General features: G+C 48.8%; 1 protein-coding gene across 1 annotated transcript in view; it reads left to right on the top strand.

The window, feature by feature from the left end:
- The first annotated feature begins 2,152 nt into the window (after nucleotides 1–2,152).
- The window catches only part of DNAJC6 (DnaJ heat shock protein family (Hsp40) member C6), a 39,768-nt gene continuing 28,319 nt past the window's right edge, over nucleotides 2,153–13,601 (top strand). Inside the window, exon 1 of the mRNA XM_062581013.1 lies at nucleotides 2,153–2,402. Coding sequence (XP_062436997.1) covers nucleotides 2,153–2,402 — 250 coding nt within the window. The remainder of the gene's footprint in view (nucleotides 2,403–13,601) is intronic.

Raw genomic sequence — 13,601 nt, 5'->3', positions numbered from 1 at the left:
AATAGCACGTGAAGCTGGGGCCTTGGCGTCGGTTTACTCCTCCCTCCACCGCACAAGGTCCCGCGGGACGCGCCTGGTGCGATGCCTCGCAGAACAGCCTTTGCCCAGGCCTGGAGCCCGGTGAGGGGCTCCCCTCTGTGAATCCCTGGGGGAAACCAAGCCGTGATCCCCCAAACTTCAGGAAAAACATGCAAAGAAAAGAACTGTTAATGAACTCCATGAAGAGACTCAAGTTTTGCTTTCTAACTGTGACTGTTCTACCCACTGCAGATGCAACAGTGACATCAAAATTGGGTAGGAAATGTTGAGCCAAAGGTGTGCTGTAAGGCTTCAGCGGGCAGTGACGGTGAGACTGTGCCTGGTGGAGTCTGAATTCTGCGCCTACTCTGAGAGCAGGAAGCTAATTCCTGCTCTAGTGAACCTGTTCTTTTGCTTGAATCCTTTTTCCATGAGAATGTTTTCAACAGGACCTTACTTTGGCCAAACCCAGAAAATACCTAGTGTTGTATCCAACAGACCCTTGCTGCTCACTTGTGTGTGAGATGACATGGATTTGGGATATGACTTTTTGTCTTAGCTGATTTTCCTGAATTAATGGATAAAGGCAACAGAAAAGGCTGTTTGGAAATGGGAGATAGGTCACTCATTACGTTGTCACAGCAGATTTTTCAGCTATTTCCTTCTAACAGAGTGTAATTTTCCTCCAGCGCTAGCACATGAGCATCCTGCCTGAAGTGTTACATAGCCTTAACGTGCCCTCTTCACCTGCGAAGAGAAACCCTGTACTTTGCTTTGTCATCGGAGAAAATACTTCTTTCTTTATTATTATTTTTCAGAATTTCCCTTTTCTATATTGGAACACAGTAGGACTTGCAATATTCTAGGTCAACGAAGGTAGTCCCACTTTATGCAGTATCAGACATGATTCCTAGTAAATAAACCCCGTTTTTTTCTTTTTCTTTCTTTCTTTCTTTCTTTACTAGGTTATGGCATATGAGCAATGTGAAGGAGGGGGACATTCATATTGGCAAATATTGCAAACTACGTATTGCTGGATACAAAGCAGTATATTAGAAGCCCAATAATACAGGGACAGTTACATCAGGTTAATTCACTTTAACTTGTTGCTTATTGATGTTATTGCTTTAGAAGAAAACCCACCTTATTTTTCTAGGCAGAGTACTTTGTGTCCTTTCCATAGGAGACTGATTGCACATTTGTTGTCTCGGGTGATAGGAGGACTCTTTTGCTTTTATTTCCCTTAAACTAAAAAGAAATTGGTGTAGAACAACTGTAGTGGTTGCTTCCTCTGGAGCATCCCATGGTTCCTCTGCTCAATGTGAAACAAAACTACCATCTGCTTGCAATAGTTGTAAAATGTGCAGAGCAAGCTTGGCTCACCAGTTGCTCAAGGACAGACTTTGCATTGACCTAAAGTGTGTTTACACGTGAACAGCTAAAAATAAGGAGGCAGGAGCTAACAACGAGAGTGGTCGAGCAGTCAGTGGTAGTGCTGCTTCAGCTTGGTGCCATCTGTTGTAGGCCAGCGGCTGAACAAGCGTGGCAGTGGGATGGTAGCATGGGCGTAGGGATGTTGCCCTCTGTGGCACAGCAGAACCAGGCCAGAGTGGGAGTTTGGGTTTTGTGGCCATCCCTCATCCTTTGTGTGTGCAGAATTGGCTGGTTTTGGCCCACAGCTGCCTAACGCGGTGGCCTTGGCCTGTCTGCAAGGAGCACGCGTTTCCCTGGCATGGATCAGCGATGCTGGTGTTGATGGCTATTCTGGGCAGCGTCAAGGAGCGCAATTCGGCGCGGCGGGGGGCAGTGCAACCCTGTTTCCAGCCGTGCTCCGTGCAACCCCTTCGCCGGTGGGGGGGAAGGCGGGGGGGGATGCGTGACGTGACGCGCTGCGAGGCCTTGGCCATCTCCTCCTCCTCCTCGCACGCCCCGGCCGTGCTCTCGCCTCCCGCGGCGGCCGGGCCCGGCCCGCTGCTGCGAGCGCCGGCGGCGCCGCGGCCCCGCCCCGCCCCTCGGGGCGGACGGAGCAATTGCGATTTATTTGTTTTTTTATTTTCCCTCCCTCCCTCGGTCCCTCCCTCCCTCCCTCCCTTCCCCGCGGTGCCGGAGGAGCCTCTCTGCGCCTGGCTCGCCCATGAGCCTGCTCGGGAGCTACCGGAAAAAGACCGGCAGTGACGGCTATGAATCTTTGCAGCTGGTGGACAGCAACGGTGACTGCGGCGGCCCGGAGCGCGGCGGCGGCCCGGAGCGCGGCGGCGGCCCGGAGCGCGGCGCGGGGAGGCCGGCGGCGGCGGCCCGGAGCGCGGCGGCGGGCGCAGGCGGCCGGAGCCCCGCGCGGCAGCCGCAGCCGCCCCGCGCCGACGGCAGCACCATGGACAGCTCAGGTGAGCGGCGGCGCCTTGCGCGGGGCCTTGCGCGGCGCTGCGCGGCGCTGCGCGGCGCGGGCCGGCGGCGGGAGCGCGCTGCGCCAGCGCGGGGCTCCGGCCGCCGAACAATGGAACAATGGGCCGGGTCATTGTCGCCGGGCGCGGGGGACAATAGCGGCCCTTTGTCCGCGCTGCGGGCGCCCGGCGCGGGCGGCCCCGGCTCGGCGGAGCTTTAGCGGCGCGGAAGCCGGGAGCGGGGGAAGCCGCTGGCGGGGGGCTCCCGTGCGCCTCCCCGGGGGCTCTGAGGCCAAAACGGGCGGAGCGTTTGGGGATCTTTCTCCAAAATACGATTGACGGATATTTCAGACCCTCCCCCCCCCCCCCCAAGCACCCCTGGAACTGAACTGTGTTAATTATCCCCCCTGCCCCCTCCTGTAAATCATGGGCTGGGGGACCAGATGGCCCTTGTAACTGGTAACGAGATAGAGCCCTTCACCGCTAAATCACAGGTTCAGATTTGCCTGGGTCGTCAGTGACCAAGCGCTAGCAAGATCTGGCAGCTTGGGGGGGGGGGAGTCTATAGAAATGACCTGGCTCCAGGTCTGGTTGCTCAGGTGTGCCTGTCGCAACGCGCATCCACAGCCTTCGAGGATAACTTCCTGAAGATCAGACTTGTGCAGGGGAATATCCTGTTTAGTTGCAAGGGGCCAAATTTGATATCTATGCGTTATGAGGGGATGATTTAGCAGAGATCTGTACCAGTTCATGAGTGTGGTTTCTCAAGACGCACAGTAAGTATATAGAATACTTTATCTTTGTTTTAAAGTGATAACCTTTTCCAGAGCAAAAAACTAATGACCTGTGTCTGGACTAGGGTGAGGAGAGGCTTTGCTTCATTTTGTTTTGTTTTTCTTACACTTATAATTTTTTCTGATAAGTTCTCTGATAATAAAAATAATGTTTCTTTCCTCTTTTCCTTCTCCATTAAAACTTGCCAATCTAGGGTTCTTTCTGTGTTGTTTTTTTAACTTCTAGATTTTTGGAACTGTCTTTTAATTTAGTACTACTGCTGGAGTTGCTCACAACAACAGTATGTGTCAGTAGATTCACAGTAGGCTGCTGTGTAATAGTTGCTTGGATTCCTACATTGGCACCCACAGAGATGGTTGGATATTATGGTCACTTTAAAATTTACCATTAAAGCAATTATTGGAGTGAGCTTCCTAAAGTTCTAAGAACCAGAGGCTTTAGGGCTGCAGAAGGTTGTGTTCGCATCCAGCCAGGTGTGAGGAGCAGCCGGTAGCTCGTGTCAGGCGGTGGCTTTCGTCCGACGTCCGCGTAGCGCGTTGTCTGAGCGCTCCTGCTGCAGCCGGTCTGTTCTGCTGCTTCGAGCCGTTCCGCTTCCCACTGAGCGGAAAAGACGTGTTTGTGGGTAGCGAGACAATACCGTTATTTATAGGTTGTTTGTGCAATATTCACAAGTGAATTCCCAACTTCAAAAGTACAACTACTGAATACGAGGACATCCTAGAGGGTGAACTGTACTAATGCCTCCGTCGGTTTCTAAGGGGGATGCTCGCCCCCTCGATACCTGGAACTGGTCAAGGGCCGTTTCCAGGACTCGGAAGCCAACGGTTCAGAAATCTGCGTTAATCCGGGTTCCCTTCCTTTTGTTCACTTTGGTACTCCCACCGGCAATGCCTTACAGCCCATCGCCTAAATCTTAGGGGCACTGTATGCAGCTACACACCTGACACTGAAACAGCAACAAGCCTCAAACCTCAATGTGGCTCTTGAGTTTATGGAGCATTTTGTGATACTTTCTGTTTAGTAAGGGCCTTCTGCTGTGGGTTTCTAGATCTTCGTGTGAAATTCAAAAAATCCGCGTGTAGCATGATACTTGATTTAAAATCTGACGACCGTACTCCTACCTGCCTTGATCTGTTAAGCACTTCATGCTGATAAATGGTTAATTTCATCAGTTCACAGTAAACATAATTTTCTTTACTTAGTAATGGAATTGTGGAAGTTCAAAAAACCATATCCACCCCTCTAGCATGCTTGTGACTTCTAGTGATTCAGTAATGGAAGCTGCTTATTAATTGGGGCATGATTTATCTTTTAATTCTTCGTGAAGATGGATGGTGAGGGGTAGCTGGGACTAGGGAGCACTACAAGACAGAGAAGAAAATAATAACCTGTAATAATGCTGGTGTCTTGGCTAACTAATAGCAAGAACCTCCCCTTCCCCCCCAAACCCCATCCTCTGGTTATTTTGGGGGGGATAAAATAAATAGAGAATATTAATATTAAAGATGTTTGAGACTGCTCCCGCTCACAATGGCGAAGTGTAAATTCACAGGATGGGCAGTGGGAGAACATATTTCAATTGCAGGGAAAAGAAAGATCTGAATTCCTCAGGAAGCGGAAGGGTCATACAACCTGATGGTACGTTACGAGGCAAAGAAAAACTTCACTGCTGCTTTGGGGGCATTTTGGGGCTGTGGCCTGTCTGCTGTGAGGGCGTATTTTGAAGGCAAAGCCCAGGAGGGTCCTGGCCAAATTAGAACACGCTTACTTCAGACATGCCTGCCTTTCCTTGTATTGCAGTCGTTACTTCCAGCTCCAAGACGTGGTTTGCTGGGCAGTGGAACAGCTGCTCTCTGAGGTATCAAAATGGCTTTTCTGTAGAGCAGTGAAGTAGCTCTCGGGTGTAACCCGGCGATCCGGGGCGCTCGGTGCAAGAGCTCGCAGATGCCGTGCCCTGCCTGCCCGCAGGGCTTCGTGCCGACCTCTCCGGGGGCGCGGGAGGAGCCGGGGAAGCCCGCCTGGCCGCCGCGTTGCGTCTCGCCCCGCGAGCCAGCCCGCGGGCGCTTGTGGTACGGTGCGTGACCGCGCTGCCGAACGCCGCGCGGGGACGGTTAGACGTCGTCAGAACGAGGGGCCCTTGCGCGAGCTTGAATTTGGCCGCCGCTCCAAATACAGGCGCTAACGCGCTGGAGTGGACTGGCTTGCGCTTAACTGATCTTTCTCTAACTTTAACTGGCAGCTGCTTGGTTTGTTATTAAGCTTATTGGTCGCTTAACTGGGAAGAGAACATCTTGTACGTGGAAGACAGGAAGAAAATGATGAAAAGTGTAGATGAAGTGTCATGTTTCTTACTTCTGTGCTGAGAAGAGAAGTCTTGTATAATCAATATTTTACATGATTAATTTTAAGGCAGCTGCGTTACTCTGGGCATGGAAAAAAATGGACCTTTGCTCTCTAGAAGATGTATATAGATAAATATTAAGCAGTTACAGAACTACTGGTGAGGATTTATGCGGAAGGCAAAGAGCTGACAACTCTAGACAAATATCCCTGATTGGTTTGAACTAGAAAAGCTCTTATTTTATATTGCTACAATTATACTAATTGACATGAGTTCAGAAAGCAGGCCTCTGTCGGTTCTTATTTCTTTCTTTTCTTTTCTTTTCTTTTTTTTTTTTTAATAAATGCAAAGTGCTAGTTTTTATTACTTAAAGCACCAACTTTTAATGTGGGCTGGCAATCTCATAAGTAACTTCTTGCAATAAGAACAATTGGCAGTTACAGCTATGCTGCAACTCTCAGGTACTTCTGATTACTGGCTCGATCGTATTTTGGACGAGTATTGCTTGGTGTCCAAAAAAGGAACAAAAAGCACTGTGTGTGTGTGTGTGTGAGCACGTGTGTGCATTGGGGGGTTTGCTATTAGAGGATGTAAGCGTGACTAGGATGGGAGCTTGCAAGGAGAGGCTCTCAGGGTAGCACTTGAGGCTTAGCCTGCACGTGCAGCCAGTGCGTTGCAGGTGTGAGAGCAGTCTGTGAGCTCCAGTGACTAAGCCTGGGAAAATAAAACACTTAAAGTCTCTTTTATGACTGGTAAACAGGTTTTGGTCTGGATTATTCAGAGCTCTTGCGCTGCCGCAACCGATGCCACGAGGAGGAGCGTTGCTAGAAGTCGTTTAACTGAAGAGGTGACAATTTTTAAAGCTGCTTTAAGTTAGGATACGTGTGTGCTCAGAAGCGTGTGAAGGAGGCGTCTGACCTGTGGCGACGGCGGGCGTTCGCCGGCCAGGGCGGTGCTCGGCTCGGGGCAGCCGCGCGCAGAAGCCGTTACCCGCAGCAGCCGGCACGGCCGCCCCGCCGGCGCCTCTCGCGTCGCGGCCTGGCTTGCGGCTGCTTTAAACTTTGTCAGACCTAAACTCTTTGAACCAGAATATTGGTCGAGGTGTGATTTAACAGAAAACCTCGAACTTAAAGCTCAGCGTCGTCTGATCCTATAGGGCTCCGTTTCAGTTCTGGGATTTCTGCCGTGCGCTAGAGCTCTCTGCGCATCTTTCGTACGGGCCCTTGACGTTTAAACGATCAAGTCCTGATGTGAAGTCTTAAATCCTATAGCCCATACTAGATGCCGTGCACTAACATGAGGACAGTGGGTAACTGCAGCTGGGTCTCTAGTGGGACCTATGCATTTCCATGACTTCTGAATACTCGTTGGTGCAGAAAGTATGCTGGATTTTGGTTGGAAGTTTGAGGGAAGGGGAGAAAAATGGGAGACTAAAGCAGAAGTTGGAAGGACACAAAATGTTGCAAGTTCAAAACAAATTCAAATAAATCATCTATGTAGTATTTCCCTTTTTATTAATTCCTGAAAGTCTTTGTAAGATGAGAAGTAGGCAATGAAGAAACTTTCTTTTTTAAACTCTTGCTGTGGCATTCATTAATGCTTTCTCGCCAGTTTGCTGCGTATTGAAAGAAAGAGGATCTGTGAAACACAGAAATACAAAAGTAACAGCAAGAATGTGCTTTACAAAAGGAACAAACCCCTGGTCTGTGCTCTCCCCTGGCATTTATAAACTATATAACCTACAAAATAGCTTTTAAACACTCGGGGAATAGACTGAGTTGCAAGCGTAATCTCTCATGTGCCGATGATTACTCTTCAGCGAGTCAGGAGAGAGACGTCTCCGTGCCGCTGGCGCGGAGACCAAGACCGTCCCCGACAATGCGGTCTTGTGTGCTCTGCTATTTGCATTCTCAAACAAGGCGGTTCAGTTCAACTCTCTTGTTTGTATACGGGTTTTGGACACTTTAATGGTGGGGTGTTGGCAGTAGTTTTTTAAGGCAAGAAAGAGAAGGAGTGTAAATCAGCTTTAAAGACCAATTTTTTGGTTTGCGTTAATATTTCAGCCTTCTACCCTGAAATGCATTTTGTTCAATGTAATACAAACCCCATAAATAAGGGGAAATGTGTAACAAACTCGGTACAGAGCTGGGGGAAGGAGGGCTTTTATTTGTCCTGTCATCACTACTACTCTTAGAAAAAAAGAAACAAAAAGCCCTCTTCATGGAAATCATACGTATTGTGTAGTTGATGGTGCAACCTGTATTTTTATTTAATGTTTTTAAAGCAAAAGCAGAAATATCTTAATTCTTAAAATTTTCATTACATTTATAGTTAGGTGTCTGTAATGAACCTTCAGATAAAAAGCCTTAGGCTCATCCAGTATTCATTATAGGCTGCTTATTTGCTTGGTAGTGGTGGGTTTTTTTTTCTGTTTGTTTGTTTGTTTGTTTTTGTTTGTTTTTAACTATAGAAAAGAACAAGGAAAAAAGTTTGAGCTTCTCAGCTTCTCTGCCCTACAGCTTTATATCCTGCCAGAAGCCCTCGGAGTGCTTCCCAGAGGAGGTCACTTGCCCTATCCCAGCCCACACACGGAAAACTGAGGCACGGAGAGAAAGCACAACTCCTTGTGGAAAGAGGCATTCGGCTCCTCCAGTCTGGCCGGAGCTCGCGGAGGTTGGCAGCGCTGCTCGCCTGGAGCTGCCGCCCCTCATCAGCAAAAGTCCCCGCACAGAGATCTCCCTTTGCCAGTGATTTTTTTTTTTTTTTTTTGGCATGAACCCAAGCCTTGATTCGAAAGGTGTCCAAGCATCACAACTATGCGGTGTCAACTCTGTGCTTACTGCGTAACGGGTGCCTGAGCGAGCTGGGCCTTTGCCTCGGCACGTGCGGGGCCTGCAGCCCGTTTTGTGAGCTGTGCTGCGGTCTCTAGTAGTGTGTTGTTTTGCACAGCAGGAACGTGCAGTGCTCCGTATCTTTGAGTTAATAGGAGCAAAGCAGAGCAAGGCTTCAAGTTCTCCAGAGAGAACTTCCTACTCAGCAGGGCTCCTCTAGGCAGGTGTCACTTCCTCCCGTCTCCTCTCTTTCCTCCCAATATTTGCACTACGTGAGCACCGTATAATCCTATAATGGGTTTATCTTCGCAACCTAACTTCATCTAGACGGGAGTGCTCGTCGCTTCCAGGAGCGAGCACGGCACAAGTGCTCCACAGCGTCGCTGTCCTGTTGGGAGCGAAGCTGCTGAGAAGTTCTCCTGCAGGTAACAGCACGGCTTCGAGTCTCGAGGCAGTTTCTACCTGGTACCCATTCCAGGCAAAAGCTCTACATGCACGTGGTGCCAGCTAATTTCAGGAAGGTTGTGCTAAAAGACCAAAATCTCCTGTTTGAACAAATTATTTCAGATGCCTTAATGCTTAGGGTGTCTGTGGCACGAGCTGCGTCTGGGCTGAACGCTGCGTGTCCTTAAACGTTCCCAATGTTCCCAATGTTAAAACCTGCAGGTGCTGCACTGAGGAGCAGTGGTTCTGCTCATCGCCAGTACTGACTGTCCTTGCCAGCCCGCGGAGCCCCTCGTAGCATCCTGACACCTCAGACCTCCTCTTGGTCTGCGTTTACATCCTGTAGCACATCCTCCGCCAACTTCTTGTCTAGTATTCCTTATACAATCGCAGTTTGTGTCACTGCCTCTGTCTGTTTCTTATGCTAATCGCCTACTTAGTAAAGAACTATTCTTTATTTATCTTCTCTGTATCTGAGCTTGTTGTGTTCTCAAGGAGCTCAGTGCAGGCGTATTTCCTTTCTGGGCAGTCCTGGGCTGCGTGCAAGTCAATCACTGCTCTCATCCATCAACGCTCCTCCAGCAGACCTAGCTTTCCCCTCCTACTTAAGACCTGTTTTGTCTTGAAAGCCATGTCTTTAAGGCACTTACTACAAAAACAGCCAAGCTGTGCAGTTTTCAGGATGAGGGATAATATTGGTTTATTTTTCTGTGATTTCTTTTTTTTTTCTTTCCTTATCTGATGAGTCCCTCTCCTGGCTCACGGCGTGTTTCCCTCTTCCCCTGAGTCTGTTTAGACTCTAAACTTTTTTATAACCTGTTCTTAAACTTCCACTTGGTCTTACCTAAGTCATGTGGTTTAACCTCATTCAAAATAATCATCCATGTAATCGTGTGCCCTTAATGCGACCCCTGCCAAAGCTGGGCCAGGAGTGGAGCATTGCTTAAACTACTGCTTACATGGCTTAAGGGGCCTTTTGCTTGTTACGGAAATCCTGCAAAACTGCTAGCCAGCTATTCTGACTCCAGAAAGACTGTGTGCCGTTCTGCAGCAGCTTCTGTTATTAGTCTGGAAAACAGAAGTCTGTATAATTTTTTTTTTCTTTTAATCCACGTTGCCTCTTGCTGGGGTAGACTGGTGTTCTACGTGTTCCAGTAGTCACCGGAGATTTTCTGCATCTGTGTTTAGAAACCGTAGTCCAAATTATCTGTTTTACAGCTAATTCTGTGGTTTACATCTTGCTGTTGCTCAGACAAACAAGTCTCCACTGTATTTTTTTTTTCTCCTACGCCTTTGTTTGGAGGTTGTCCTCGTTCCCCAAGAGGGGCGCCTGCTCTTCTCTCTGCTCTTTCTGGTGTGTCCCTCGCTCCTGCTTTCGGAGGCAAAACTAGAAATGCCTGTATTCAACACAGTGACAGGATTATGTACGCAGTTCGGCTGTTCACATCTCATGCTTTAACACAACAGGCAATGAAAGATTAAGGGAGGTTATTTGATTACTGAGGCAAAAAGCTTAATTCCTTAGCTGTGGCAAAACCACCACCGTGTTATGCACGGAAAGTGCAGTTACGGCTGTGCACCTAATGCTGCAGCGGGCGACGGCGGATCCCGCCTCGCCCTGCGACGCAGAGGCCCGTGTGAAAGGAGGCAGGAGGCCGCCTACCCTTTTCCTTCCTTTCCTCGACCGATGAAATTGCGTCAGCCCTTCTCGTGCTTTGGGAGGTCCCCAGCGACCACCAGCAGGAGCGAACGGCTCGCACCTCAGCTGTTGCTGGTGGACACGGTTTCTGGAGGCGTTTCCGTTGTTACGGTTGGTCGCTTGTCAAGGGTTTTGCTGCGGTTCTGGGGAATCCTTGAGGCCGCCGCGTGCTCGTCATTACCGAGCCGGGTATGGCAGCCGGGGCGTGTTGTCCCTTGTGCCCTCAGACAGTCCATCCTACTTCTGCTCACACTTCAAAAACATTTGCGTGCCTCCCCTGTGTATTTTAAAGTGTCAGTAAGAACGATACAGGTGTATTGGGATCCCAGCCGGACAGGCACCGAAGGCATCAAATGGTATCGGCCTGTTTTGCTACTGTTGTATTGCAGCTCTTCTCTGAATGTATTTATTATTTTTGTTTTTTACAGAATAACATTTTTAAGATCTCTCTGCTCAGTCTCTTAGGGGCTCTAACTACACCAGAAACCTGGGGCAGTGATTGAGGAGGGGACAAGGAAGCCTGGGTTTGTTATCAGAGAATTTAGTCTTCTCTTTATGTGAGTCTGAGGAATTTCCCAAGTAATTTCTGCAAATACAAGTGCTTTCCCTTCAGGTAAATGCCTCTCTATCTCTCTTAGGTGCCTCTACTGCAGCTAATTTATCTCTTACTCCTTTTAAGCCCCTTAACAAACCAGAGCTCAGTACCTATTAAAAAGCTGATGTAATCCTGATACTTGAGTTCTCCTTGATCTAGGAGAAGATGTAGGTATATAAAATAGCGTAGATGCTGCGGTGGCTTTGCTCCCGTTTTGTACAGCTTAGCTTTCTGAAAGAGAACTATGCTCCAGCACAAGGAGTTAAGGAGGGTTAGACCGAACACCGTCTCGTAGCCTCCAAGACTGCTCTGAAAGGCACATTTGACAAATGAAGCACTTGGTGATAATCAGTAGTGTATAAAACTAGCTGCGAAGGAGCCACCTGCCTAGCAATACCTGCCTGTAGCAATGCTTGCCACCATCCCACCGGAAATCTGAGTTTAAGTTGTTCCGTTAACATCTGTAAATTGATTTGCAATCTGAAGAAAGATAAAGTGCCAAGCATGGAAGACGACCTCCATCTGGGGAACATAAGGAGCTGGAAACGTTGAGGGATATTGAAACTCCTCCTGCACAGGTCGTTGCTCGGCTTTCTGTTGCTGGTCCTTCTGCAGACATGCGCCCTCCGTGATGCTCTAATAACGCCGTGGCAGGAGCACCAGCCCCGCTGCTGCTTCTCCGCTCCCCTTCCTGCGCTGCTTGGACGCTTGTGTGAGTCTGAGACGAACCTCATGAATACGATGGCACTGTGACAGCCTGGTGTCATATCCCTTAGAGCTGTGGAATTGCATCCTGCATTGCACCGGCTTTGCCGGGAGGGTCGTGAGCGCGGGGACCGTAAGCCGAGGCTGCACCTCGTCTGGCGAGCAGGGCCGCTGCGTGGCATTAGAAGCATAAATAGCACCAATTTTTGCTGAGTGTTCCTTCAGCAACAATGCTTGAGTTGTCTCTAAGCCGCAACAGCAGCGGCCCGGCCTCCTCCAGTTTGTGAACCGTTAAAAGAGCTCTTTCTTCCAAGGCAATGAGTATCCTACATCAGATGTTCCTGCTTCTCTTGGTCCAGCCTCAGACTGTGCCGTGGTAATGGGGTGTGGGGAAAAGGCAAGTGGGGGGGGGGGGAACCCCGTAAGTACTTCATGGGGAAGGAGAAGCAGTGGCAACTGCTGAAAACTTCTAGAATCTGTAAGCTGGGACATGTATGCAGTTAGCTGATGAGTGTTTTTGTGTTTTTCCCCCTCAGCGTAGTGCCAGACTGTCCTGTACCGTAGAAACAGAATTCAAAAGCACATTTAATGCTCTCAAACTAACCCTCCCATAGCTTTTGCCTAAAGGAGAACTGAAATCTTCCATAGCTGTTTTTTTTTTGAATTGATCCATAGCGCTCATGCTGATTTTTGAGTCATATTTTATTTTGCTACCTTAAACTGAAACATACTGACATCAATTTACTGGAGCCACAGCCGTGTGAGCGCATATAACGCACTGTTTTTTCCACGAGGGGGGAATGAGTTGTTTTTCTGCCCCCTCAGTAGAAGGGTATGTTGGAGCACAGCCCTGGGAGCTCCTCGTTAAAATGCTACCGCTGTGAGTAAGAGAAGGTTCAGGTGACTTCTCTGCTTCTAGTAGGGTAAGCACGTACCTCTGAACCTCCTTAACGATAAATTGCTCTTTCTACAGACTGCAAGTTGCTTAATTTAAATGCTTCCCCTGTTTCTGCAAGGGGCCAAATTGTACTAAGTGACAGGTACTTTGCAACGAATTGTCTTGTGGAAAATGCTGTTTCTTAAGAGGGTAGGAGTGGAAAGGGTTAACGCCTCTTTAGAGAAGAACTGTGGTGTCTCCTATTCCTACAGGTGCCTAGTGAGGGAGGATCTAGCTCTTTCCTCTCTCCTTCTCTGAAAAAAGTGCAGGGAGTAGTTCTTTGATCAGAAAAGGTTTGACGTTGAAGATACATATAGCATGGACAGACTGAGGTAAACCTGCTTCCTTTCTTATGATTTCATGTCTGCTTTTTTCCTGCCCTTTATAGGCAAAAAGAGTTTGCTTACTCTTGCTAATTAGCTTCTGAAACTTAGTATTTGCCTGATCTTGAATTTTTAGACCTCTTGCTTTTGCCTCCATGCTCTCAAGCTAAGTATGGCTTCATCAGCATTCAAATTGACACACACTAGGGGCCTTCTAAATGTTGGTTCCCTTCCCTGTTAATTCCTTGAAGAGCTGGATTTGGGGATTTGTGGTTTGCAAGGTTTGGGGACGGCCTGGGAGGTGCCCAGAGCACGAAACACACCCCAGCATGCAGCGTTGGACTGGCTGAACAGCCAGCCCATCTCATTTGCCCTGGATGCCGTCTCTGGCCCTGAAATCCAGTGTTCAAGACTAGATTATTTTAGGAGTCTTTGCTTTTGACATTAGGCATACGTGCTACTTGTGAGAGCAAGGGAAGAACAGGTAGGGTGAATGGCTCTTTGGTGGCTGCCTGAGGTTGATTAGGAGCAA

Source organism: Rhea pennata, chromosome 8 (assembly GCF_028389875.1).
Source record: "Rhea pennata isolate bPtePen1 chromosome 8, bPtePen1.pri, whole genome shotgun sequence".
NCBI lineage: Eukaryota > Metazoa > Chordata > Aves > Rheiformes > Rheidae > Rhea > Rhea pennata.
Note: the sequence above shows the minus strand (reverse complement) of the source record. Positions and strands in the feature narration are given on the sequence as shown.